At 35.7% G+C, this 27,307-nt stretch overlaps 1 protein-coding gene across 1 annotated transcript; it reads left to right on the top strand.

Annotated features, from left to right (window-relative positions):
- Window positions 1-27,307, top strand: TXNRD3 (thioredoxin reductase 3). Its single transcript, XM_070936900.1, has 16 exons — window positions 1-255; window positions 7,786-7,846; window positions 10,623-10,732; window positions 11,433-11,552; window positions 14,719-14,791; window positions 15,518-15,637; window positions 16,195-16,337; window positions 18,781-18,896; window positions 18,983-19,208; window positions 19,372-19,464; window positions 19,760-19,836; window positions 20,598-20,754; window positions 21,602-21,709; window positions 24,248-24,343; window positions 24,975-25,109; window positions 26,077-27,307. The coding sequence occupies exons 1-16, from the start codon at window positions 133-135 to the stop codon at window positions 26,137-26,139; spliced, it is 1,821 nt and encodes a 606-aa protein (XP_070793001.1). The 5' UTR covers window positions 1-132; the 3' UTR covers window positions 26,140-27,307.

Genomic DNA, 27,307 nt, shown 5'->3' with positions numbered 1-27,307 from the left:
GAGCGAGCGCCTAGAGACGGAGGTGACCGCACAGTTGAGATCCTGCCGGGAAGTCCGCGCTGCTTCTTCTTCGGCCTCCGTTGCGGTGGTGGTGGTGGTGGGGTGTGTGTGTGTTAAGCGAAGGCCCCCGCCATGCCGCCTCCGGGTCAAGTCCGCCTCCCAGACCCGGATGCGGTGAAGCTCCGCGTCCGCAGCCTGATCACCACCCACTGGGTTATGATCTTCAGCAAGAGCTACTGTCCCTTCTGCAGGAAGGTGAGTCGGGGGAAGTGGGGAGGGGGAGAGAGAGAGAGAGAGAGAGAGAGAGAGGAAGCAGGGGTTGCCGTGGCAACGGCCCTGCCGGGCCCGTCTTGCCGCCTGAGGCTGCCGTTTCGGTTTCTGCTGGTGTCAGGTCGGTCGGAGCTTCCTCGTATTAAGCCCTCACACGCACACATTCTCTCACACACGCTCGCTCGCTTCCGTTGCTGTTTCCAGTTTCTTCTTGCTCGTGAGCTATATTTCTTCCCTCCCCTCGAGGCATTGTGCAACCTCTTCCGCTATCTGGAGAAATGGGTATATCTATATCTATATAGATATATAGATATAGATATAGATATAGATATATACACATATAGATATAGATATATACACATATGGCGCAGGCTAGGCCCTCCTCGCTATGGTTTCCCCAGTGGTTTCGCGCCAGCAGGCTCGGGCGGGCCGGCGGTCTGGCCGGCCGGCGGGAGTGACATAATAGGGCGTCCGGGTTAAGGCTTCGAAGTAATAATTTGGCAACGTAAACTTTTGTGTTAGCGATTGCAGGCACCAGGGCAGGAGGACATGAATTCTGGTTCCCTTTTAAGGCAATAGAGCCGGTTGGGTGACCTTGCTTGGGCCAATCACTCATGAGAGCCACACAGCATGGGCTTTGTAACACTTGAAACATGGTGGCCAACACTCTCAAAAAAGGCGGTGGCAAACCGCTTTTTTGAAGTCTTGCCAAAAAAACAAACCAACCAAAAACCACCAAAGGGACTTGTCCAGGCAGTGACAGGAGTCAACACTGGCGATTTTTGGAGCCAAAATTGGAGCCCAGCTCTCCTTTGCCTAAAGTTTTGTCTAAAGAGCTAATTCATCACCCACCTCAATTGGGAATCCCAGGTGGAGTTACAGTGCCAGGATTTCTGAGTCCTTTATTAAGGAATGTGGTGCTGTGCATTCTTTGGAAATAAATTTCATTGAAAGGACGTATAAAATGTGTCCTTTGACAATTGGGCAAATGTGTGCTCACACATGAAATTCCACTTGTATTTACATAGTCTATTTGTCTATTTGTTATGCTTATGCCGTATGGTAAGATGTTCAGAAACATTTAAACTATTCAGAGGAAGAGAAGGTGCAATACACGGAAATTAAAATAATGGTAAATAAGTGTGGTTTAAAATATGATGGGATCCAATCTGGGTCGGTTACCGGGACCAGAGGTTTAGTCTTTCGATCATTCTGGTGAGAGAGAAGCTCCCTGAGGATGGGCTCCAGCACGACTCCGAAAGCTTGGGAAACTAAAGCATTGATCCCGGTGGTCGACCCACATTGGGTCCTGCAATAATATCCTGGGACATGTATATTTGCCTTTGTTTGTAAAATATGATATATTTTTTAATTTTTTCCTTTAGTGTATCATTTCTGAACTCCAACGTTCAAGTTGTTGGGATAGAGATTTTCTTCATGGAAATAAAATCAATTGTGGCTGTAGTTAATGTAAATGCTCTTAATTTAGACAAATAAGCATATGATTAAACAGATTCCAGAGAAACAGATTGATGAAATAAAATGTTGAATCCCTTCCCTGATGTTATTCTGATCTATTGCTGGAAGTGGAATTTTAATTACAAACAAACATATATGATTACATTAATTTAGTAATTGTTTGTTGCAGGTTTTAATTATGACTAATTTGTAAACTAATACTCTATATAAAAGAAATTCTGGAAATTATGAAGAAACAGCTTATTATTGAGTAACATCCCTTGTACAACAGCTTGTCTTGTATAACTCTCGCTATTATGCTGCACTTCATTGGGTATTATTGTGGGCCTAGGAAGACATTAATATAATGAGTCATGGTGGAAATTCAGCTCTGTGGCAATTAAATACCATTATGATATACTTGACAGGACCTAATGTGAATAAGCATTGACTAGAATATATTAATCTTGCATTATCTCTAAAGAAGTAGAAAATAGGATCTGGATAAAGAGAATGAAATTATACAAGGAAAAAATACTACAGATTATAGAAATGTAAACTCAAAAGACAATATAGGGAAGAAATTATACAGAATAAGAAAAATATTAGGTTTAAGAAAGTATAAATAAATCAAAAGGGCACAGAGTTTTTCATGCTTCACTTCTGAATGGCTACATTTAAACTACAGGTGGAACCAGATCAAAATTTAAATATAAATAACTACAAATTAAAACAACTAAACACAGTTAATCTCGTTGTGAAATAACTTTGGGAGGAGCTTTATACTAAAAGATTTCAGGATATGCAGGTGTTTCCCGGGTCAAAATAGTGAGATGCAGACTTTTTGCTAATATTGACAGTATGAATTCCTTCCTAGATAGGATTCCACTGAATTTTATTTGCATACAATTAAAAAGATTCTCCACTAGATCTTCCTTATTAATTTAATAATGACATTTTTTTAAAAAACACCTTTAAAGTGAGGTTTCTTTCTGATGGCTTGATTGGATTAAGAATCAATTCAAAATGTTTATTTGACCTAGTACTAAAAAAAATATGCGGATATATTATTACCTTACAAATGTTCCTGAAGGTTTGAAATGAAATCATTGAAATAAATGTCCTGAATAGATAGGCATGTGTTGAATTCAGAAATACTTATTTCCAAATCTACTTAAGAAAGTCTAATTGTTTTTATAGTTCTATTTTTCATAATGCAGAAGAAGGGGTATTTATAACAAATCTTCAAAAATAGGTATGGTCATGAATGATTATGGTACAATTCTGTATATGCAGCACTGGATAATAATAAAAAAGTAGCTGTACTTAAATTATATTGAATTGCTTCTCTGTATGTATGTATGTATGTATGTATGTATGTATGTATGTTGGCTGCTAAACTTAGGGCCACTGTATATTGCAAACTTTTCTAGATTCTTCTGAATTGTCCATCTTAACTATTCCCACTAAAGTAATTTCCGATCAACTTTCAAATCACCATGTGAGCAGAGTAAGTATTGATGTGAATTATCACATAATACTTAAGTCTCAGGATCTTCCCCTGTTCTTACGTATATAAATGGTATATACGTAAGATATACGTATATACCCTCAAGATACGAATAGAACTCATCAAATCATGTATAGCCAGAGTGATCTCAACAACAGAAGTCTTCAATCATAGCCTTCAGTTGCTTCCATTTCTTTCATCCAGCAATAGTATTTTGGCATAGGAAGAAAATAATTGCATTTGAATTTTTCCTGTCTGTTTTTCAGTTAACTGCCTTTCTATTTTTGATAGTGGATTTTCTTGCTGCCAATACTTTTACCCCTTCTCCTTTAGCTGTTTATCAACATCTTGGTTTACAATTTTTCTTGACTAGTACCATCTCCAATAAAATACTAAGTGTCTTTTAGGTATGGAGATGAAATCATAGACTCTCCCTCCTAGTTCGGTAATGTCTGCATTACTTGTACTACAGTTGTTTGTAATACACAGTGTGCTGGCACAAAATGGTAAAGGTTTCCTAGTCCAAGTAGTGAATATCATTCCATATTTTATCTTTGGAACCTTTTAAATACTAGTTTAGCAAACAGTTTAGATACTAATCTTTTAGTATTAGGCTACTTAAAAATCCTACATTCTAATTCTGCTAAGGAATAAAATCAAATTATTTTCTTATTTGTGTTTGATATAAATTATAGTAGCTGGCTTCTAGCCATATTTTAGCTTATATCACTTAAACCACAAATTGGAAGTAATATTGTTGCTTTGCTGAGTTTCCTCAGTTTTTTGCATGCTCTGGTGCAGCCCATTTGCTTTACAGAAATGTTACCTGCATGCAATAAAAGAATTGGGATCTAAAGGAAGGGGGAGACCCGTTTTCAATAGTTTTTTTTTTTTTTAAATCATCATTATTCTGGAAGGACCCACAATCCTGCAGAGAAAATTTTCAGAATGCTACAGAGAGAATAGCAATCTTTATATTTGCTGTGTAATATTTATGAAACTTCCTTTTTCATAGATGGAATATGTAAAATTATAAGTATATTTTTGCTTGCCATGTTAAAAGATGAATGTGTGATTAATAATAAGAAGCCCATTGTTTATTTGAAACACTACACATTGGAAAGGAAAAAAGACATATCTTAAATTTTAATATTAAATTTTAAATGTGAAAATATTTAGATATATATATATATTTAAATAAAATAACCCATCGAGTCAACTTAATGTTGCAGAATACTAATTTATCTTCAAAACTTTAGGCATGAGAGCAAACATTTAGATCACTGTAGATTTTAAGGTACTTGAATTGGTTTAGAGAATTTTGAATTCCAAGGCAGTTTTTTTAATTAGCATGCTGCTACTTCTAAGAAAATGTTGCTTAAGTGAAATTATTTAGGAATTAATTTGTTATAGATCTTTATTTATTGCTGTTGTTACTGCTGAATATCAGCTGGTAGGCTAGATTATACTGTAGTTTGGTGATAAGCTTCATATATTTGTTATCACCTTAAGTCATCTGAAGAAATGAGAAGCAACTGCAATGTATAACTGACCTTTAGGGCTGTGCATGCTTCAAAAATGATTATGAACAAGTGCTTTGGAATTTGTGCCTACCGGTATATGAGCCAGTGCTCAAAGCAGTTGAATTTTTCCCCCAGGCTTTTGTGGAAGTCAAATAGAATTCAGATAGTTGTACAATTTGTGACCTGTGCCAATTCCCAGTGCTTCCCCATTGGGCAAAACCACTTGGAACCACGTTTAAATAAAATGTTTTAAAAGTTATTTTAAATTATTCTTTAAACTACACAAAACCAATTGGATTCTACTCCCCCCCACCCCCACCGAAAAAAACACCAGTTAAATTCCTGGTCATATTAGCAGAAGGAATTGCTATTGCCCATTAGACCTTGGAGATTATCCAGGAAGTACCTGTACAAGACAGAAAAAAGTCATATTAGCAATTAAATTGAAAGAGCTGCTATTATAAGGATGTAAGTTTAAGAACTGTTAAATAAGTTACGTAAACACATTTTATACAATAGATGGCATTCTTAAAACAGAGGTGGTAAATAAGATTCACTACATAAACACCAAGCATCAATTAAATTATTTTTATTCCATATAATCTGTGTACATTATAACACAGTCCTATTTTAAAAGACTTTTTTTCTAATAAGGGGTTGTATTCTCGTTTTCTGTATGTTAAATTACTGAACAGTTGTGCTTGTATTCACTATAAGTTATATCCGGTAGTTTAAATTGCAGATTTAATTTTCTGCATCTAACATCTATATTTCATAATCAATAAAATGAACATCTCTCAAAGTTTTCAGTATTTTCAAGTGTCAAATTGCTGCCTACAGTTAGCCCTTGAGCTACCACAGCAATTGGGACCTGAACTGCATGATGCCACATGACTGCATCGCTTAGTGCTGGCAGTCCCAGTTGCTACTGTAACCTCAGGAAACATGCAGGTTGTTAAGTGAGGAGCACATATGATTGTGATGTGGGAAGTGGTGGGAGTCTCCGACAAGTAGGCTGGTGAATGAGAGCTATGGACAGGCAGGCACTGTGGAACATGGACAGTGGTGGGCAGGCAGATGAAAAAGAAGTGGGAATAACTTTTGATCTTCTGCCAGCTTCCCCATTGACTTTGCTTATGGAAAGCCAGCAGGGAAGGTCACAAATGGTGTTCATGCAACTGCAACTGTTGTAATTGTGAGCTGGTTTCCAAGTGCCTGAATCGTGATCACATGATTGCGTTGGTGCTGCAGTGGCCACAGCATTGCAGACCAGTCATAAGTCCCCCTTATGTCCCCCTTTAAAAGTGCCATCGTAACTTTTAAAAATTGCTGGTTGTATCCCAAGGACTTCTTGTATTGCTTATTTCTGAGAAGGTCATGGATGTAAAAGCAATTCTGTACTTCATTGACATCATAGGTTTTTAATATAGTTTACCATTAAGATATATTTACAAATTGAAACAATGAAAGCCTTTTTTTAAAACTTAAAACAATTATGTCTTTAAATTAGAAACATTTGCAGAACTTTTCATTGAACTTTGGATTCATCAGACAAAAGGCAACATGCAAAAATATGCTTGTAAACTAGTCAGTTCCCTTATATGAGATAAGAAAGTATTGATTTCTTTGAGAGATTGATTGCTTCAGATAATGAAACAAGTGACATTCAGCTATATCAAAGAAGAACTTCAGTTTCACCTCCCTTCTGACTCAAGAGGAAGATGGAATGTAGTAAATAGTTTTATGGCCAAATTACTCTATCCTTCTGAGATTAACTATCTTTTTACCTGGAATAGTTTTGTTTTTGCTAATATTAGAGCATGTAATGTGTTTAATATGCTGTTGCTATGTGTAAAATAATTACTAATTTCATTTTAGAATTAACCAAGGGCTTTAATTAGAACTTAGTGGCAACATCCCACAGCTAGAACATTCACAATATTCTTTTCCCTTCAAATCCTCTCCTCTCCTCTAGAAAGCTGCACTTGGTAAACATGCCATTCTCCTTCCTGCATAGTAGTTTCTATCCTTAATCCTCTTCTTCATTGATTTTGCTTATGGGAAACTGGCACAGAGTGCTGGAAATCACAATCACGTGACCACAGCTGTGATGATGTTGTAGTGGCCACAACTTTGCAAATGCATCTAGTATGAAGATCCTTGGAATTTCAATTACAAGGGTGTAATGGGGTCATGATTTTGTACATAATCTTTTTAAGGTAGAAGATTTTAGGTACCTTCATTCAAAAATTGTGCTATGATGCACAATTTGGACTAATTGAAGGTCACAAACAGACACGAGAATTTTAGTAGTATATAGATAACTGGAAGATGATGTAGCAGAATATTATTGTTTGAATGTGGCCTTAGATTAAACTGCTATGGGGGACAAACAATATTTTATGGGTACAAAAAAAAGGCATTGTTTATCTTAGAAAAGTGCTAGTATCAGTAAAAAAGGTGGATTTGGAGTTTTCTTAGAAGAACAGAATGTAACCCCAGAAGAACTGAGTTATTTCATAGTAAGATCCTCCCATATTGTTATCAGATTCCTGTAATAAAGGTTTTGTTATAATTTACTCTGCTTTTGTAAGTCTTATGTATCATTTCTAGAAGGTGTATAACCTGTAACCTTGTGACCCTCAAGGCTCTTTTGCATTCTTCTGGCAAGGAGCCCAGTAATCACTGTAGTTGTACATGCAAATAAAAGATGCTTTGTTGCATCTGTTTCCAAATGCTTTGGTTCCTTATTTAAGTGAGCATTTTCCCCACACTTTTAAATGGTTATGTGTATTTTTTTAAAAAACACTAATGATTTTGTGTATACACACACACACACACACACAAAAGATCAAAACTGGCATCCCTATGTACAGTATATTTTAAGCAATACTGTAGGCTGCCATTAATTATTTGTTTATTTTAAATGCTTGCTTAATATAAAGAGCAGCATTGTTCCAAGAGAAGCATAAATTCTAGTTTTATGTCTTTTCCTATTTCCTTAACAGAATTTATTTTTTACAGGTGAAAGATCTCTTTCATACTCTGGGAGTAGAATATAGTGCTCTGGAGCTTGACAAGATTGGTAAGGATAACATCAATCTCTATATACAATTCAAACTTCCTCCAACTAGAATGTGTAATAAAATGCCACAACTTTTCAAGACCTTGTTTTGAACACATAACTCTTAAAATTCATACTGAAGCTCTGGAATTATACAGTTCCTTCTTCTTCCTAGCATATTCCCACACATGCAGGGTCCTCTTTTCAGATCATTGAACACCATTTTGCATGGTGTTCCAGTCCGCGGCTTGCATATCTTTGTTGATAGTGTCTTACCACCTCTGTTTTGGGCACCCTCAAGATCGCCGGCCATTGACTTCTAGTTGGTAGGCAGTCTTGGCAACTGTGGAAGGTGCTGCTCTCAGGACATGTCCATACCAGCAGAGCCGCCCTTCTCTCATTTTCTCTATAATTGGTGCCACACCAAAATGATGTTGAATGATGCCATTTGTGATGTGGTCAAGAAGGGAGATGCCCGATAACCAACAGAGTATTCGCATTTCAAAGTGTGTATGTTGCTTGATAACTTGTTAAAAAAAACCTCAACTAGAGTCTCCCCCCCCCATAATGGTACCTGTGGTACCTTTTGTGCCTATCAGGTTCCCTGCTTGTTCCTTTAAGTAACTGAGACTGGAATACTGCTGGTAAGAATTACGATTTTTAGCACATATCTGGCACATTTTTGTAAATTTTGCAAAAAATTTACAAAATTTTTGTAAATGTTTAGATTAGGTTTGTTTTAAGAGCTATTGGAATAAAAAACAATTTGCAGATAACAGGTAAATTATTATTGTATCATATATTCAGACTAAACCAAATATTTTGATTTGTTTCTTTTATATGTTGTATAGTACACAATATAACAAATTATTTTTATCACATTTTTCTCCCCAAAAGAAAAGAATAAAAGATTATCTAAAAATGTTTTTCAACTATAACTGTACTGCAGTTTGACTTACAGCTCTCCCAATATATATTTTCAGTGTAAAATAAAATAATGCACTTGGCATAAGGACTTGACTGAATAATACCCAATGCTTTGAGGAAATGCTTTCTTCATAAGCTAAAATTTCTGTCCTATGTTGCAATATATTTATGGTATTTCTCTTTAGCTCTTCATCTTTTGTTTGGTGGTATCTGTTTAAGTCTCCGATGTTACTGTATATATTAATTGAGAAACCAGCCAGATGGGACAAACAAGTTCTTGTCTTCTGTATAAATGCCAGATGTGGTAACTAAGTTGGAGGCTATACAGAAACCTTTTAATCTACATCTCTGCATTCCTAGATTTTGAATTCTGCAAGAAAGATTTTTATCTGTTAGATTTGTGTTTTAGTTAGCAGCCAAAAAGTGGTTGATTCTAATTGTATTGACCCAAATCAGTATGTTGCAGACAACTCACTCCTAAAAACAACTTTACTGTATAAATCTGGAGATGGAATATTAAATAGGAATTTTTAATTCCTAATAAATTTATAGTGCAAGAAAATACTTCTTAAGAAAGTGATTCTGCCCAGATTCTTATATAGAAAGCTGACTAAATGTAATGCTTAACTCAGAAGAAAAGTTGTAGGAAGGTCTGAATCTTCCTTTTCCACCTATCTTCCTTCTTTAGTTGAAGATTTGGTAAAGATTTTGAGATACTTTGTTTCAATTATATTTTATATCAATTGTGTTTTGCCTTACCTGAACCTTAATAATTCTGATTAATTATATCTGCTTTCATTTTATCAAACCAGTTTGAAACTGGGCTTAAAGGTTTTTAATCTTTTGGGTTACTAGACATACCAGTAACTGAGTTTTTTTAAAGCAAGTTCAGAAAGTTAGTTATATTTTAAAGATACACTTCATATAAGTACTTATAACTCCTTGCAATTTGTAGGAACTGTTTTCTAGGAACTGTTATGAGCTCAGAAGCATTCTTAAAAGTAAAAATGCGTGATGATTTTATTCTAGTTTTCCCTCCCCCTCCTTTTTTTTTAAATTAAAAAGATCCAAAACTATGTTTTAAAAATCTGGAGAATTTGACAGTTATAGTATCAAGGGTGGAATTGGTATACTAGTCCTTTAACTTTGTTTTGGAAATCAGTGATAATGAAGCAGTCTTGTGCTTTTACTAGCTATTGTTGAGAATAACTATAATATATCAAGCAAAATTTGCCCAAGATGGAATTGTCTGTTCTTTTTATGACTAAACTGTATGAGAATAATAATGCTATTTTTTTTAGATTTGCAGCATTTAAATGCTACAAGTCTGAAGTCTCAAATCTGTTTTTTTTTCAAAATGCAACTACTTTTTCTCTGAGGAAGACTTTTCACTTCTTTTCCAAGAAGCTTCATCGGTTCTAGCAGGATGGTGGGGGCGATGAAAGGATTAGCTCTGACAGGACTAGCTAGAACTAATCCTTCCAATGCTCCTACCATCCTGCTAGAACCAATGAAGCCTCTTTGATGAAAAGTGAAACATCTAAAGGGGGGGGGAGTCCAGTTACCTTTTTAAAAGGCACCTTTGAGACAACTATGACCTGGATGACTGAGCATCTCCACAGAAATTTACAAGTCTGAAAGACTTTTTTATTGGTAGACTTTTAAAACATATTTCAACTTTAGATTAACCAATTTTTAATGTTGTGTCTTCAGTTAGTGAATAAATATTTTTATTCTTTCAAGTCTTGTTTTGTAATAGACATGGATATTTTAATTTACTACTTGAATGGATGTTAACAGGCTTTATGCTGCATAGCAAATCACTGAACTTTACTATTATAAATAATATTTTCCCTTTTATTAATTCTAGATGATGGACCTAATATCCAGGAAGCATTACTAGAACTGACGAGCCAAAGGACTGTGCCCAATGTGTTTATAAATGGAAACCATATTGGTGGATGTGATCAAACTTTTCAAGTAATCTTCAATTTCCTTCTCTTATATATGAAAATAACTCTTAACTCACATTTTAAGCAGTTCCTCAGTAGATTACTTTCACAAATTCTGGTTATTACTGAAATGAATTATTGTAAAGAATAGCCTGCTCACTTATTATAAGTTGTTTATAATAACTTATTATAAGTTGTTTATTATAAACATTCTTTTTTTCTTTGTAGATTGAGAATGTAGTATTAGCTTTCCCTAATATTATCTTTTTGTGTTGTTATTCTCTAAAGCTATGGATTACATTAATTGCTTAAAAATGAATTTTCCAGTTGTAGTTTTTATTATCTTTTAAAGCTGAAGAAAGCACTGATATTCAGTATGGTTGCTGACCTTGTTAGTTGCATTCTGTTAGCTAAACAAATCTTGAGGATCAGCATCAAGATTTATCTAGTGTCCTTCTGCTCATAGAAGTAGAGTTTACATGAATATAAAGGGAATGAAGGAATTTTCAGGTTTCTTTTTCTACTAAGACCCACCTTCACTTTTCTAGAGTGACTTCTGAAGAGGAAATTGTAAAAGTCCTTTTTATTTCCAGAAATATTCATGGGATCAAACAGCCAGTCCCAAAAGGAAGAAACCCAGTAGATATAATCTAACAGTTGTGCATTTGAAGTTTAAGAAAAGTAATAAAAGGTTCATCCTTTTTTAATAAGTTATGTTTTTATTGCAGGCTTACCACGATGGTACATTGCAGAAGCTTTTAGGGAATGAAAAGGGTGAAGAGATGGAATCATATGATTATGACCTAATTATTATTGGTGGTGGTTCTGGTGGACTTGCTTGTTCCAAGGTATGTACTCAAATGTTACTTCTATGTTTTAGTTTTTTAAAATCCAGATTCATCCTACTGGTTCAGATAGATAGATAGATAGATAGATAGATAGATAGATAGATAGATAGACAGACAGACAGACAGACAGACAGACAGACAGACAGACAGACAGACAGACAGACTGACTGACTGACTGACTGACTGACTGACTGACTGACTGACTGACTGACTGAATCAGTATTTCATATTGATGTTGAACCGATAGGCAAATCAATTTGCTTACATCGTAGTGTTACAGAAGCTCTTGAGTAGGTAGAATGAAGCTAGAATCCTACATAGAGTTCTACACATAAATTTTACCAAATGCTATGAAACACGTACCCTAGCCACTACACATCAGCTTTTGCTGCAAGTGGATACAGATATTCATGTATTGGCCTTTTTTGGCCTGGTGATTTCCATATTGAACTATAATTTCTGGATCGGGACGCCTTGCGCACGGTCACTCATGCCCTAGTTACCTCCCGTATGGACTACTGTAATGCTCTCTACATGGGGCTCCCCTTGAAAAGCACCCGGAGGCTCCAACTGGTCCAGAACGTAGCCGCGCAGGTGATTATGGGCGCAGCTCATTACGCCCATGTAACACCTCTCCTACGCGAGCTGCACTGGCTCCCGGTGGTCTTCCGGGTGCGATTCAAGGTGTTAGTTATCACCTTTAAAGCGCTCCATGGCTTAGGACCTGGGTACCTACGAGACCGTCTTTTGCCACCAATAGCCTCCCACCGACCAGTTCGTTCTCACAGGGAGGGACTACTCAGGGTACCGTCAGTCAAATTATGTCGACTGGCGACTCCCAGGGGGAGGGCCTTCTCTGTGGGGGCTCCAACCCTTTGGAATGAACTGCCCCCGGAGATACGGAATATCCCTGATCTCCGTGCTTTCCGCCGTGCCCTCAAGACCCTGATGTTCCAACAGGCAGGGCTAAACATACAAACATGCAAATGATTTTTTAAATGTTATCTAATTCTGGGTTTTATTTAATTGACCAAACTAAGTAACAATTTTAATTAGCAATTTTATGATGTTTGTGTGTCTATATTTTTCTTGACTGTACACCGCCTTGAGTCCTACGGGAGAAAGGCGGTATAGAAATATAATAAATAAATAAATAATAAATAAATAAATTTTCCTCAGTCCCATCCATCATGAAAATTTTAACAATTTAGAGTTATAGACCTGTATATTGCAAACTCCCTCCCAAGCCCCAAGTAGTGTGGTGCTACTTCATTGTCGTGATAGTGAGTGTTCTTGGGAAGGATGAGTGAAGAGTGCTGGAAATGTATCCCAAGAGCAATCATGTTCAGATAAAGGAAATTGTGAAAAACATTCCATCTGCTCAGGTAAAGCAAGTAGTCGCCTTGATTGGGCATCGGGGATAACGAACTATGCTGGAGGTAGAATATCACTTTACTGATCATGGCAAACGAATCATTTCATACTGCTCAGGAGAGGGCAGTGACAAATCACTCCTATATTTTATCGAGACCACATTTAATATTGAAGAGGACTCCTGATAATTCCATGAATAGCTAAGAAAAAAAAGTAATAGAATAAATCAAACTTAGAGCTCTCACTCAACCCCAAAATGACCAGGTGTAAACACCTCTTGAGAAATATATGATGCTGGGAAAGGTTAAACAAATGAGAAAAAGACAATGAGCAGCAGCAAGGTGGATGGACACAATTACAGCAGTGATGGGTGCACTGTTGGAAGACTGGAAGGACAAGATTTGGGACAGATAACAGAAAAAAATCTATATGGTCACTATGAGTCAACATAGACTTGATAGCACATAATCAATATTGCAAAAACTGCCTTATTCTTTCTAAGCTCCAGTATGTATTGTTCATGCATAAATTAATCCATTTTTTTTCTTTTAAAAAATTGGCCCTTTGTATTTTTCTGTATTTCTTGGAGGCTGTGGGGAAAAATAAAAATTTATACCTGTGAGGATGAAAATGAATAGAAGAAATGCAAAAAAACATCATAGTTGCCTAGGATACCTTAGAAAATTAGCCTTTTGGGAGTGCTAGGCCTTTTCCTAATTCCTAGTTATTTTAATCCTTTTGTAATGCTAATTAAGGTTCTCTCTTTTCCTCATCACCATTGTCTTACATCCATTTTTCTTTTTTGCTTGAAACAGGGCGAAAAATGTCTATTCATTTTCTTATGTATTCTTTGTGAGAGAATACACACAACTTTTATATATAAGGTTGAGGATAAATTAATTTCATAAATGGATTCATTATATACAACTAGGTGGCTTGCAAAGTGATAAAAAGTTAATATAAAACAATTAAAATTAAGAGGGAGTAAATAAAGATTAAAAATCTGTAAAATTAAGAAGTATGTGTTCAAAATCTTATTATTCTGAGGATATTGTTCCAGCCATTCTAGAGATGATCCAGCAGTCTTCCAGAAGTTAACCCTCAAACCTGAAAGCTGTTTACAATGTTCTAGGTACCCAAATCACTTGCAGTGGATTAACTCCTCACAACAAAATCCTCAGGACCACTCCAGAATGTTCTGGAGTTTCCCAGAATGTTCTGTTCTCAACAAGAAAGATATCTGTCTGAAAGAACACTGCAAAAAAGGAGATGATCATGAGAAACATCCCTATATGTACCTAATCAAATTAATGATTTTTAAATATTTTAAATATTTAATCCCTCTTAATTTTAATTGTTTTATATTATCTTTGTATTACTTTATAAGCCACTTAGAGTCAATTCAGCAGTGAGATGGACAGCATTTATTAATATGTATATACTCTTAACATATACATACCCATATACACAAGTGTGTAACTTACATATGTTTATAGAGAAGGGGAAATCTCCAGGATTGGTTTTGACTAGATTTAATAATTCAAGGTTAATAATGTAAGGAAGCTGAGCACTGCACAGAACTTCTTTCTGTATTTATATATTCTATTTCTGAACCATGTTTAATTCTCTTTATCATCCTTTTGAATAAATCTAATACATGCTAAATTGACTTGTGAAAGCATACATTTGGCATTTTATTTTAATTAGTGACTATTGTTAATATGTTGTAACTCTTAAATTCTATAGTTTAAATCATAATCTATTCTGCTTATCTACTGTTTGTTCTTTTCAGGAAGCTGCCACCTTAGGGAAGAAGGTCATGGTTTTAGACTACGTTGTGCCAACACCATTGGGTACTACATGGGGTATGTTTCATGCTTGCATTAACTTTATTAATGCCACGTATTGCTTAATTTGCTGACATTCCCGATTCTATTTATTCTAAATGGTTCAATAAAATTACTGTGGCACAGTAATTTTACAGATGTAAAATTACATCTGAGTTCACAAATGTATGCTTCTTCGAGAAAACCATTGGTCAGCATATTTCAATTCTCTTTCAAGCCCATTTCTTTAGCTATATACTGTATTTTTCGGAGTATAAGATGCACCTTTTCCCCCCCTAAAAGGGAGTGAAAATTTAGGTCTTATACACCAAATGTAGCCCCGCCCACCCACTGGCTCCCACCCTTTGGCCTCTGCTTCCCAGCAGTTACCTCCTTGCAGCAAGCAGCAAGAAGCAGCTTATTTCAGCTTCACCACAGCCTAATTAGTACAAGTTGATTGGGTTGGCCGCCTGACTCTCAGCTGTTTTGCTCTCAGCTGTTTTGCGTCCTCTGCTACTTGCTGCAAGGAAGTAAATTGCTGGAGCAGATTTTTTTTCTTGTACTAATCAAGCTATGCTGAAAACAAAAATGAAAGTAAAGCAGGCTGTTTGCTGTTTGCTGCAATGAGGCAAAATTGCTGGGAGGCAGAGGCAGATGTCTTTTTCTTGTTTTCCTCACCAAAAAAAGGTAGCTGCATTAATGATAACGTTTCTTAAATACTTGTAACATTAAACAAAACAATTAAAATTGCACCTTCCATTTCAGGGCTTGGAGGTACTTGCGTAAATGTTGGCTGCATTCCTAAAAAGTTGATGCATCAAGCAGCTTTATTAGGTCAGGCACTGCAAGATTCAAGAAAGTTTGGCTGGGAATATGATCAGCAAGGTTTGTGAATTGTGAAAATTTTGCAACTAATGTAAAACTAAGTTTGTCTCTTCATTGAATATTCTCAAACTTGGCAATCTGGTCTGAATAGACTTGTTCTGTACTTTGCCTCTTAAAGAACCATGAATATTCTTTATCATTCATATGTATGTATATGCATGTGTATTTTTTCCCCATTCAATAGTATCTGTTTATGAAAGACTGCCTTGACTAGTCCCTGAAGATTGCTTTGTAAATTTTTTTCAGAAGGTATACTAGCTATTCATGAATACAGTTAGTCCTATCATATGACCACAGGAGGTGGGTCCGGCCATTGTTACTTCAAATCTGGATTATAAGGTCCCAATGAGTGACTGGTCATATATAGAGGATCAGTGTGCGTGACAGAGACAGACAAATAGTTGTTTGTGTTTTCAGTATGATACTGATTTCTTATTTCTAAAGCATTTGGATTTTAAATATTTTCCAATTAAATATTGCACTGTACTTGTACAAGCTCACTATAAATTATATGAATTAATCTGTTTGCATACTGTGATTCTTGTATCTTTTTTCAGTTAAACACAATTGGGAAACCATGGTTGAAGGAATTCAAAATTACATAGGGTCTTTGAATTGGGGATATCGGGTGGCTTTACGTGAGAAAACTGTGACATATCTCAATGCGTATGGAGAATTTATTGGACCACATAAAATCAAGGTACTTGCAGAAATTTACATAAGTTTTAATCATCCCAAATTGGCTGAATCTATAGGGTGTACCAGAAGTCAGGCCCCATAAATAATTTATCACATAAATTACATTAAATGTTTGGACTGGTTGCCATCTGCTTCTAAACTTATTCATTTGATGCATGATATTTGAATATTTGTAAGTACAGTAACATTTTCTTTGAAAACCAAAAAAATCATGAAGCATTGAAATTGGCATATGGAGTCTGCCTTTTGATACAACCTTATGTTTTATATTAGATTAAAAAGTCGGGTCAAAGTGAATATGAGTCAGAAAAAACTTGAAATTTGTTAAACTTGCTTGCAGTTGCAGACTACATTATCTTAAATTTGAAACCACTCAAAAGACATTGAATCTATTAGTAACCAATAGATACATGAACATATTATAATCAGTTTTAGAGGCACTTGTAGAGAATAGGTACAAAGTTTTAACTGGAGCTTTGCTAAAAGGAAAATAGTTTTAAGATTTTTATATCTACCGTTTATATTAATTTATTTGCAAATTGATATTACATTATGCAACTTTCATTGCTGATTTTATTATGTGCATTTGAATGAGATGTGTTTCCGACTGCTGTATTAAATTGAAACTGCATTTGGTTATGAATATTATAGAAGTAAAGATCAGTTTTTTAAAATGCAAGTATCTGATTATGTTGCTGTTGCTGTGCTTTTGCATGTTAATGTTACATTCTGTTTTTATTACTTGAAAGAAGTTAGAGTGGTGAAGTTCCATATATGAGTAATGTAAAGTAGTGAGAATTGAAAGAGGCTTTCTATGCACTTGAAAGTAAGAAAATGAAAATGGACATTTAAATTTGAAATGAACAAGTTGTGATCTATTCCATTAAAACTGTTCTTGGACTAAGTCCATTTTAGGCATTGTTTCAATAAAGAAAGACTACTTATGGTAACAAAAACCAACTAAGTAGTTCTAAAACTGTAATTAGAATAAGCTTGAAACCCATTTGTTCCCATTATGATAGCATGCAATTAGATAAAAATGTTTTGAATGCATATGAAGAGAGAGATGTAATACTACCTATGTTAGTAAGAAAACGTTGATTTTTCAAATGCATATTTTTCAATTTGGATAATAAAATTAATAATTTCTGTATCGATTCTCTTATTTTTTTACAATTTCTATTCTCTACACATATTGAAAAAAATATTCCAAGTTTAAAATCAAACAGCACTATTGAAAATTTTCCATCATAAAATAATTCACATTGGAATTAAACTCTAAACTTCTCAAATGTCCCATCTTAAGTAACACTGAAGAAGTTAAAACAAGTACCTTATGTCAGTCTTTTCTGTTCAAGAATAACAAAAATAAGTATGGTGCCTGTCTCTTGCTTACAGGAAACTTGGTTAAGAAAGTGACTTTTTATTAAAAAAATTAAATATTTTTAAGTCCCTGTCAGGAAAAGCTGAAGCAATAATTAATTCTCAATGAAGGATTTACATCCATATATGGACAGCATAGCAACATCAACAATGTACTTGTTTAGTTGTTGGCTAGAAGTGTATAGAGAATTTGTACATATAGTGTATGGGTCAGGCCCACCATCTTTGGCTGGGCGCCACACTTGTGTTCTGCTGTCAAAGAACCTCAGCATTCGCAAAACATCAACATGGAACCGGTTGATGCCAAGGCATCTTCAAGGCCATTTGCCCTGATTGTGGAAAGTAACCAGCCCAAACACCTCAGCATTCGCAAAACATCCCGGCATTGGCTGGGTTTGGATTTTCATGGGCAGAGGGATGGGACTGAAGGAAATAGTTTTGTATTGTTGCATGGGAAACTCGGATTCCACTTGACTTTACTGCAACCAGCATCTCTTAGTAAAAGTATCTTTTACTTTCACCAAATGGAGTCAACGGTTTTTCTTCCCTAAGGGATCAGACTGTGGCAGGTCTGACACTATGAGTACCTGCCTGCAAATCTCATCAAAAATAAAGCAGCAATAGTTTTTTCTGTGTCATCCACATTGATTGATTGATTGATTGTGTGCAAGTCACTGTAGACTCCTGGCAACCACATAGATTGACAGTCTGATCTTAGTCTACTCTTTCAGGTTTTCCAACTGTGTATTCATTGCCACAGGAGCTGAGATCCGCCATCTTGTTTCTGTTTGTCCCTTCTCTTTCCTTTACCTTTCCCGTCGTTAAAGCTTTTCCTGAGAGCTAGTCTTCACATTATGATCCAAAGTAGGATAGTTGGTATGTAAGAACAAAAGAAAATGACCAACTTAAGCACAAAATATAGCAACCTTTGAATGTTGCCTGCCCTATATAAAATGTTTTAAGAGTAGGACATAATAAAACTATGCTGTTGTAAATAGTTTTTGGAAAATATTTCATGTTTAAAAGGATAGTAGATGTGATGCTGTGATTCATTTTACTAGGCAATCAACAGAAAAGGACAAGAAACTTTCTATACAGCACAGACATTTGTGATTGCTACTGGAGAAAGACCACGATATTTGGGTATCCCAGGAGATAAAGAATATTGTATCACGAGGTTAGTTGAAATGAAACCATTACTTTTTTGGTTTGTTAGACAGAATGTTGGACAGAATAATTTACACCAATATTTCTTCCTTTCAGCGATGACCTCTTCTCCCTCCCCTATTGTCCTGGAAAGACTCTAGTTGTGGGAGCCTCTTATGTAGCTTTGGAATGTGCAGGATTTCTTACTAGCCTTGGTTTGGATGTCACTGTTATGGTACGCTCAATTCTTCTTCGTGGCTTTGATCAAGAAATGGCAGAGAAAGCAGGTGCCTACATGGAAACACATGGAGTAAAATTAATCAGAAAGTTTGTTCCTATTGAGGCAAGTATTCTTCAGTGTAAGATTTTTTTTCTTTCCAGAATTGGGTGATATAAGCATAAGCATAAACAATGATTTAGTTTGGAATGGCTAATATACAAATCAGAATAAAGACTATAGCAATACAGGATGCTGTAGTTTTTTTGTTCATTCTTCTTCCATGCAGATTATAAAGCTGGAGGATGGCATGCCTGGAAAACTCAAAGTAATTGCAAAATCCACTGAAGGATCACAAGTGATTGAAGGAGAATATAACACTGTAAGAACTTTTGCATTTTTTGTGCATATGGTTGGTAAATCTTAGAGTTTAGTAATAGCTTGCCATTGCAGTTTTTGCAAAAATTGTTGAACTTTTGGTATTGGATTGCTCCCTTTTATTTAATTGCTAACATCTATCCATTAATAATGCTAAAGGAATGAATTATGCTAATACTTTTGAATTTGTTTTGTAGCAAAATCTATTGTGCTTTTAAACAAAACTGCTTCTGAGTATGCAAAAGAGTTCTTATATAGGACTGCCACAATATATTTCAAACATGATTCCTTTTATTTAGGTTTTGATAGCTGTTGGCCGTGATGCTTGCACCAGGACTATTGGCTTGGATAAAATTGGTGTGAAAATGAATGAAATGTAAGTATTTGAACTGTTTTACTTCCTGAAAACCTACTGATAATATGTTTCAAATTCTATTAAAAAAAATAAAGAGAATACCTTCCACATGCTTATTTAAAAGTCCTGAATTATAAGGTTAGCTACTGAATCTTAAACATTGTGATCGTAATTAGTTTTAGATTAATTCAGATTATGATTGAATGCTTACAGTTTTTATTGCCAGTAATGAAAATGCACAACTGTTTTCAGTTTTGAGATTTTTTTATATTTTTTATTTGACTGGTTTTAGATTAGTATTATAAGTAGAAGATCCCACTTCCTTGAATTAATTGTCAATTTGTTGTAGACAAACTGAGATTATTTACTTTGGAAATATATATATATATATTTAATTTGATTTATATGCCGCCCTTCTCCGGAGACTCAGGGCGGCTTACAATGCGTTAAGCAATAGCCTTCATACTTTTGTATATTTATACAAAGTCAGTTTATTGCCCCCACAAACTGGGTCCTCATTTAACCTACCTTAGAAAGGATGGAAGGCTGAGTCAACCTTGAGCCTGGTAAGATTCGAACCTGCAGTAATTGCAGGCAGCTGTGTTAATAACAGGGTGCTTTAATAATTTAAAATATTTGCTTGAGGAACATATTAAGCATAAATCTTTAGATAAATTGTGTTTGTGTGTGTGTGTAAGAGGGAGGAAGGGAGGGAGAAAGAAAGGTGCAATTATATAATGGAGCTGTGATTTTCAGTTGTTATCTTCTTCTTTCATAACAAGTAATGGGAAAATACCTGTGAATGATGAAGAACAAACCAATGTACCTTATGTCTATGCGATTGGGGATATTTTGGAAGGAAAGCTGGAACTTACACCAGTTGCCATACAGGCAGGCAAGCTATTAGCTCGCAGACTTTTTGGAGGAAGTTCTGTAAAGGTAAATGTATATTCTTAATCATAGTAGAGAAAGACTTTTAAGTTTAGACAAAAGGCTGGCAACCTTATATTTAGGAGCTTGAAATTTCCATGAGCTATTGCACTGGATTTTAGTATAAAACTTAATAATTTTGCTGGAAAGTAAAACTAATCTGTCTACTGATTCTAAATTTAGTTGAAATGTAGTACATCAGTAGCCACTGTTTTTTCAAAATGTAATTTTATTTATTTATTTGAATAAATCTAACACAGGACCTATATAGTACTGTATAAATTCTTATGGGAATAGGACTGGAGGAAATCTATGTTTTAAGCTACTCCAGTAATAACATTCAGAATTCAAATTAAATTGTATTATGATATCAAGCCACCATACTCAGAAACAAATAGTCAAAAAGCAAAACATTGAAGTCTCTCAACTTAAGATTTGCAATAATTAAAAATAATAGCAATGATTGTAATATTTTGCTTTAGAAATCATCTATATTTTTAAAGTAAAATAGCAAAATTTGGCAACATGTAACATAGTATTTATTATCAATTTTTTAAAAATTACATATTAAAAAGTTACATTAAAAACTTCTGTCTGATGTAGCATCTCTGCTAAACAAGGAAAAAATAAGCTTGCATAATATCTCAACTTTTTCTCTTCCATAAAGTTTAAGTATGTATGCATACCCTTTACCTAATATCCCGAAAAGGGCTGAAAATTGTTTTGGTTTTTTTGCTCCAGAGTGGACCACTATCTATACATTTGGTCTTGAAGTATTTAGGGTAGAATACAATTGTTGGCTTCTTTGCTATTGTTCTTACATGTTTTGAGTCCTATTTTATGCTTCCATTTTTAGTGTGATTATGTTAATGTGCCAACTACAGTGTTTACACCTTTGGAATATGGTTGTTGTGGCTTCCCTGAAGAAAAAGCTATTGAACTATTTGGACAAGAAAATATAGAGGTACACTTGAAACTTTTTCTTTGAAAAACGTTACATTAAAAAAACATGTATAACACATCGCCAGTCATGTAATCCATCATACTTTTTAATTAGCGGGTGTTAAACTGTATGATCTGTTGTAATGTATGTAATGTGATATAAGTTCTACCATTGATGGAAATATACAGGTAGTCCTCAACTTATAACCACAATTCAGCCCAAAATTTCTGTTGCTAAGCAAGACAGTTCATAAGCGAGTTTTGCCCCATTTTATGACTGTCTTGCCACAGTTGTCAAGTTAATACCTGCAGATATGTTAGTAATACGGTTGTTAAGTGAATCTGGTTTCCCCGTTAACTTTGCAAAAGGTGATCACATGATTCTGGAACATCCATGTCATTGCCAAGCATCTGAATTTTGATCACGTGACTATGGGATGCTGCAAAAGTCATAAGTGTGAAAAATGGTCATAAGTGACTTTTTTCAGTGCTCATGTAACTTGGCGAACATTCACTGAAAGAATGATTGTAAGTCAAAGGTCGACCTGTATATTACAACAGATCATCCAGTTTTACAAAAGCTAATTATTTCAGTCTGCATTACATAAGCTAACTATTTAAATCTGCTTTACATACTGGGTATTTTCAATCACCAGTCAAAATTATTTTAATATACAACACAAATAAGTTTCCAAATTGAAGCAATATAACAATATGTCCATTGTTATCAGGCAAATTCAAAAAGCAATCAGTTATAACTGTAAGCCATATGATTGGTACTCGGTTATAAAATTAGTTGGGGGATTTCCCCCATTGCCTAAAAAAATTCAGCATTCCATGTCCTTTTGATTCAGTGCTCCTACAGTAAAGTGTTTTGAGCCAATAGTTTCCAGTTTGATTGCTTCTAGGATCAACAAAATCCAGTAATGGAATTCACAGGGGAATTTTTTTTCCTAGATATCTTTATCAAAGCATAACTCATTACTAGTGTCTGCAAAAGGTTATCCATAATAATTCAGTTATCATTTAAACAATCTTGAAAACCTGATGATCCATGTTTTATTTCTGCAACCCGCTGCAGGAGTTCCTTTCCTCGCATGTAGGGGAGCTGCCTGCCCTCTTTCGCGAGGTAGCTCTTTTGCTCCATCCACTTAATGACCACAAATGGGAGAGCCAGGATTGCACTTACTGAGTGAAGCAGTTACATGGGCATCTTGCCTAACAACCATTTCATTCAACCACCAATATTCCAGTCCCAATTGTGGTTGTCATTGTCTGGTATTGGATCCCAGTGTCATTCAGCAAGAAAGTATATATGACAACTGAAAACTAATCAAGCAGAGAATCAATCTAAAAATAAGGAGAAATTTCCTGGCAGTTAGAACAATTAACCAGAGAAACAGCTTGCCTTCAGAGAATGTGTGTGCTTCATTATTGGAGGTTTTTAAGAAGAGATTGGGTTGAGATATTTGTCTGAAATAGTATAGGGCAGCGATGGCTAACCTTTTTGCCATCGCGTGCCAGGAAGGGGGGGCGGGGGAGGGTCGTGCGCGCACGTGCCCACGCGCATGCATGCACAACCCCCTCCCCCCCCCCCGCTCCTGGCACATGATGGCCTGGTAGGCCCATTTTTCTTTCTTACCTGGTTCCAGATCCTCTCTGTGTATCTGGGAAGGGCGAAAACAGCTTTTCCCATTCCTTTGGAGGCCCTACGGAGGCTGAAAGGGCCCATTTCCCAACTCTCGGTGGAACAGGAAGTGACATTTTTTGCTGTCCCCAGCCTCCAGAACCTCTCTAGGAGTCTCTAGATGCCTCTCTAGGAGTCTGTAGGAGCCTCTCTAGGAGTCGCTGGAGGCTGGGGACAGGAAAAAAACGTCACTTTCTCTCCCACCAGGAGTCGGGAAATGGGCCCTTTCAGCCTCCGTAGGGCCTCCAAGGGAGTGGGAAAGGCTGTTTTCGCCCTTCCCAGATACACAGAGAGGATCTGGAGCCAGGTAAGAAAGAAAAACGGGCCTTCTCCACCCTGCCCCCAGGCCCTCCAGAGGCAGGAAACAGCCTGTTTCCCTACTTCTGGTGGGCCCAGAAGGCCCGAAAATCAGCTGGCCGGCGTGCACATGCGCCCCAGAGCTGAGCTGGCGTGCCCACTAGTATGGCTCCACGTGCCACCTGTGGCACGCGTGCCATAGGTTCGCCATCATGGGTATAGGGTGTCCTGCTTGAGCAGTGGGTTGGAGTAGAACATCTCCAAGGCCCCTTCCAACTCTGTTTTTCTGTTAAAGATGTGATGAGAGAAACAACATAGTATTGAAGACCATGTTAGGAAGACATTGTAATCTATTGAAAAACCAAAGTATCCAAAATAGTGGAGTTGTGGTTTTTTTCCAGAATGAGACCACTGTAATCATCGTTTTCATAAAATACAAGCAGAAGACTTCATGTTTTCATTTCATAGTTTAGACTTCTGCCGTGCAGACCTCTAGCTTTAGTCAGAAATGCCCTATGTCAAACACATAGATTTTTAAAAAAACCTATATAACAGCTGAAATTTGTTTTTCTTCAGGTATATCACACTTACTTCTGGCCACTTGAATGGACAATACCAAATAGAGACAACAATACCTGTTACGCAAAAATAATCTGCAATAAGATTAATGATGTATGTATTTTGCTCTAAAATAATTTTTTATGTTCATATCTTCAGAAATGAATGTTATGTGTGTTGCTGTATTGATATTTACAATAACCCTGAAATATCTGCTGTAGGTTGGATACAAAATCCTCCCTTAAACAGAAGGGTTCTTTCAAAAGCCTGAAATCTAGTAGAAGTGATTGTTAAATTAATTTTTGCTGGCTCCTATTATTCTGAAGCAGTTTTTCCATTGGGGAAAGGGATTATCAAGTAGAATATGATATTGGTCAATTTCAATGTTTATTTTATTAGAAGTATCATATGTAGAATTTCATTCTTTTTCTAATACCTGATCCAAATCCATCTAATTGCTTTGAAATACCATTATATATAAAGCTGTTAATATACATATCTATGTAGACCTTAATATACACATCTATGTATATTTTTATTACTTTAGAATTGATCTTATGTGTTCCAATTTTTTTTTAAGGAAGCAATTTAAAAGTTAAATATTTCTATTATTTTCAACAAGATTTAAGGGCTAACTTGTGGAATTTGATCATCATTCTTTAGTGAGGTAGTAGTAGAAAGGGAGAAAAATGAAGTAACTGATCTCTTCTTGTCTCTTCCTCTACCTCTCATCTCCTAATTATAGAACCGTGTAATAGGATTACATATACTTGGACCTAATGCTGGGGAAATAACCCAGGGTTTTGGGGCAGCAATGAAATGTGGTATCACAAAAGAATTACTTGATGAAACAATTGGCATACATCCAACTAGTGCAGAGGTAATAATTATAGTGTTTTTAAAATATTGCTTAAAATACGTTGCACATATATACCCTGTTTTCTAGAACAATAGTAATTATTTCAGGTTGAATTACTTGCTGTTTAGGTGTCAGGTTAAACCAGATAGAAATCACAACCAGATGAATTAATCCCACTTCATGTAAAGCTGTATTTGACAGTATCTTGCAAATCTTGAAAGTTCAACCCCCCTCCCTCCCCCCCCCAATCTCCTTTACAACTAGGGACTGTCTTTTGCCCTGCCCACTAGCCGGTTGTGGGCTATGCTCTCTCTTCCCTGACTATTTCCTTGGCAGCTATCTTTGCCCATTCTTCCAGCGTCTTTCCCACATGTCATTATATTGGGAAACAAGATACTATAGTGCATTAATCTTAAGAGTGGTTTTTTAAGGAAAGGAAACTTGGCTTAATAGGAGGTAGTCCTTGACTTATGGCCACAACTGAGTCCAAAATTTCTGTTGCTAAGTGAGGCATCTGTTAAGTGAGTGTTGTCTCATTTTACAACCTTTCTTGCCACAGTTGTTAAGTGAATTGCTGCAGTTGTTCAATTAGTAACACGATTGTTAAATGAATCTGGCTTCCCCATTGAGTTTGCTTGTCAAAAGGTTGCAAAAGTGGCCAGATGACCCTAGGACACCGCAACCATAATAAATATGAGTCAGTTGCCAAGTCTAGGACTACCTGTATTAATAGCAAGAGAATATTTATTCCACGCATAGGTATTCTCCAACATATATGCATATCCACCCGTTTTCTGTTACCTGGCATTGTATATTTAATTCAGCATTTTAGAGCTTCCTTCTAGTTATATTGAATCAGTGGAGACATTAAAGAGTAAGATATGGATATCCATGTTGCTGTTCATATATATTTATATATAATTGAAAACTTTTTATATGCTTTGTTGTTAGTATTTTAATCTAGTTCTGCTATTTCATTCTCTTACAGGTATTCACTACAATGGGAATTACCAAATCTTCAGGAAAAGATATCAGTCAGAGTGGTTGCTGAGGTTAAGCCCTGCTGTTTAAACTATTTTCTGATGGGCCACTTACCTATTGGAAGTTTCATAATGCATACCAAGTACACGGGTAAATAAGTAATATGTGATTGTAGTATTTTAATACTACAGGTGATGCATTTCTGAAACTTCTATAAAAGATGGTGGTCTTGCCAGAAATAGTCAAACAGCAGGGTGAAATTAATCCCGACGTGATTAGAATGGCACGCAAGTGTATTTTTGAAGTTATGGCTCTGAACCTCACTGGAGGAGAGTCATGGCTGATGATTTCTATATCAGTTGGGAAAACCTATTCGTCCAGTCAAACAAAATTTCTTTCAGATAAATTTCTTTCAGAGAAACTTCTGTATTGCACAGGTGAAATTTTTTAGTTGTAGTGGTTTTGTATGAACACTCAGGCACAGTTGAATGTATGGTTGATATAAATTTTGCTAGCATCCTGTTAACTTCGTTCCAGACACTAGTGCATTTTGTTACTTGTTAATATGAATGCTGAGGTTGTTTGCATTTTTTTAAATAAATATTCCAGTTCATTTATTAGAAATCTGTTAGTGCATTGTATTCCCCTGGGCATTAAAGTTCCAACGACATGAAATGTGGTATGTGTTTTTTTAAAATAAAATCCCTATAATTCTAGTCATCAGAAAAAGCAATGTTAACACATGAAATTGTATTTACTAATTTTAGGGAACAATTACTATTTTGGCATTTCTTTTTTAAAAAATTCCTCCATCTCCCACATTTATCTACTCTAAAATATTCCCAAATAAAATTGAAACCATCCGTTTATTATGTTTTCTGTTATGCAGTAAGTAAATAATTTCAGCCATAGAATTGAAATGTATTTGGTTAGGTTGCTACTTTATAAGTACATTGCCTCTACTTTGCCATTACAGTGACAATTAGGTTTTGTGCTTTGTGAAATTCCTATTACAGTAAATAGTTTTAATCTGTGGAGATCTCCTTGGCAATCCTCTACTTGGGATAGTTTGAGGAGGTTAGGCTTAGGTGTCCAAATATGTATGTTCTAAATGCCTCAATTCAAAAATTGTATCGCATAGAGTTTTAAACTGATGCATCATGGAGAGAAGTCCAATAAGCAATGTTATGTATGTAAATTGTTACATTCATTAAAGAATGCAGCTTTTGCTAAAATAA

This window comes from Pituophis catenifer, unplaced genomic scaffold (assembly GCF_029215685.1).
Source record: "Pituophis catenifer annectens isolate HBS135680 unplaced genomic scaffold, rPitCat1.0.hap2 SCAF_2, whole genome shotgun sequence".
NCBI classification, from domain to species: Eukaryota; Metazoa; Chordata; class Lepidosauria; order Squamata; family Colubridae; genus Pituophis; species Pituophis catenifer.
This window is presented reverse-complemented; position numbering and strand designations above follow the sequence as displayed.

Excerpts from the sequence above, each read along its gene's own strand:
- TXNRD3 (XM_070936900.1), top strand. The coding sequence starts at position 133 with ATGCCGCCTCCGGGTCAAGTCCGCCTCCCAGACCCGGATGCGGTGAAG. Across the intron at positions 14,792-15,517 it reads ACCATTGGGTACTACATGGG|GGCTTGGAGGTACTTGCGTA; the intron begins GTATGTTTCATG and ends CTTCCATTTCAG. Across the intron at positions 20,755-21,601 it reads TTGGAGGAAGTTCTGTAAAG|TGTGATTATGTTAATGTGCC; the intron begins GTAAATGTATAT and ends TTCCATTTTTAG.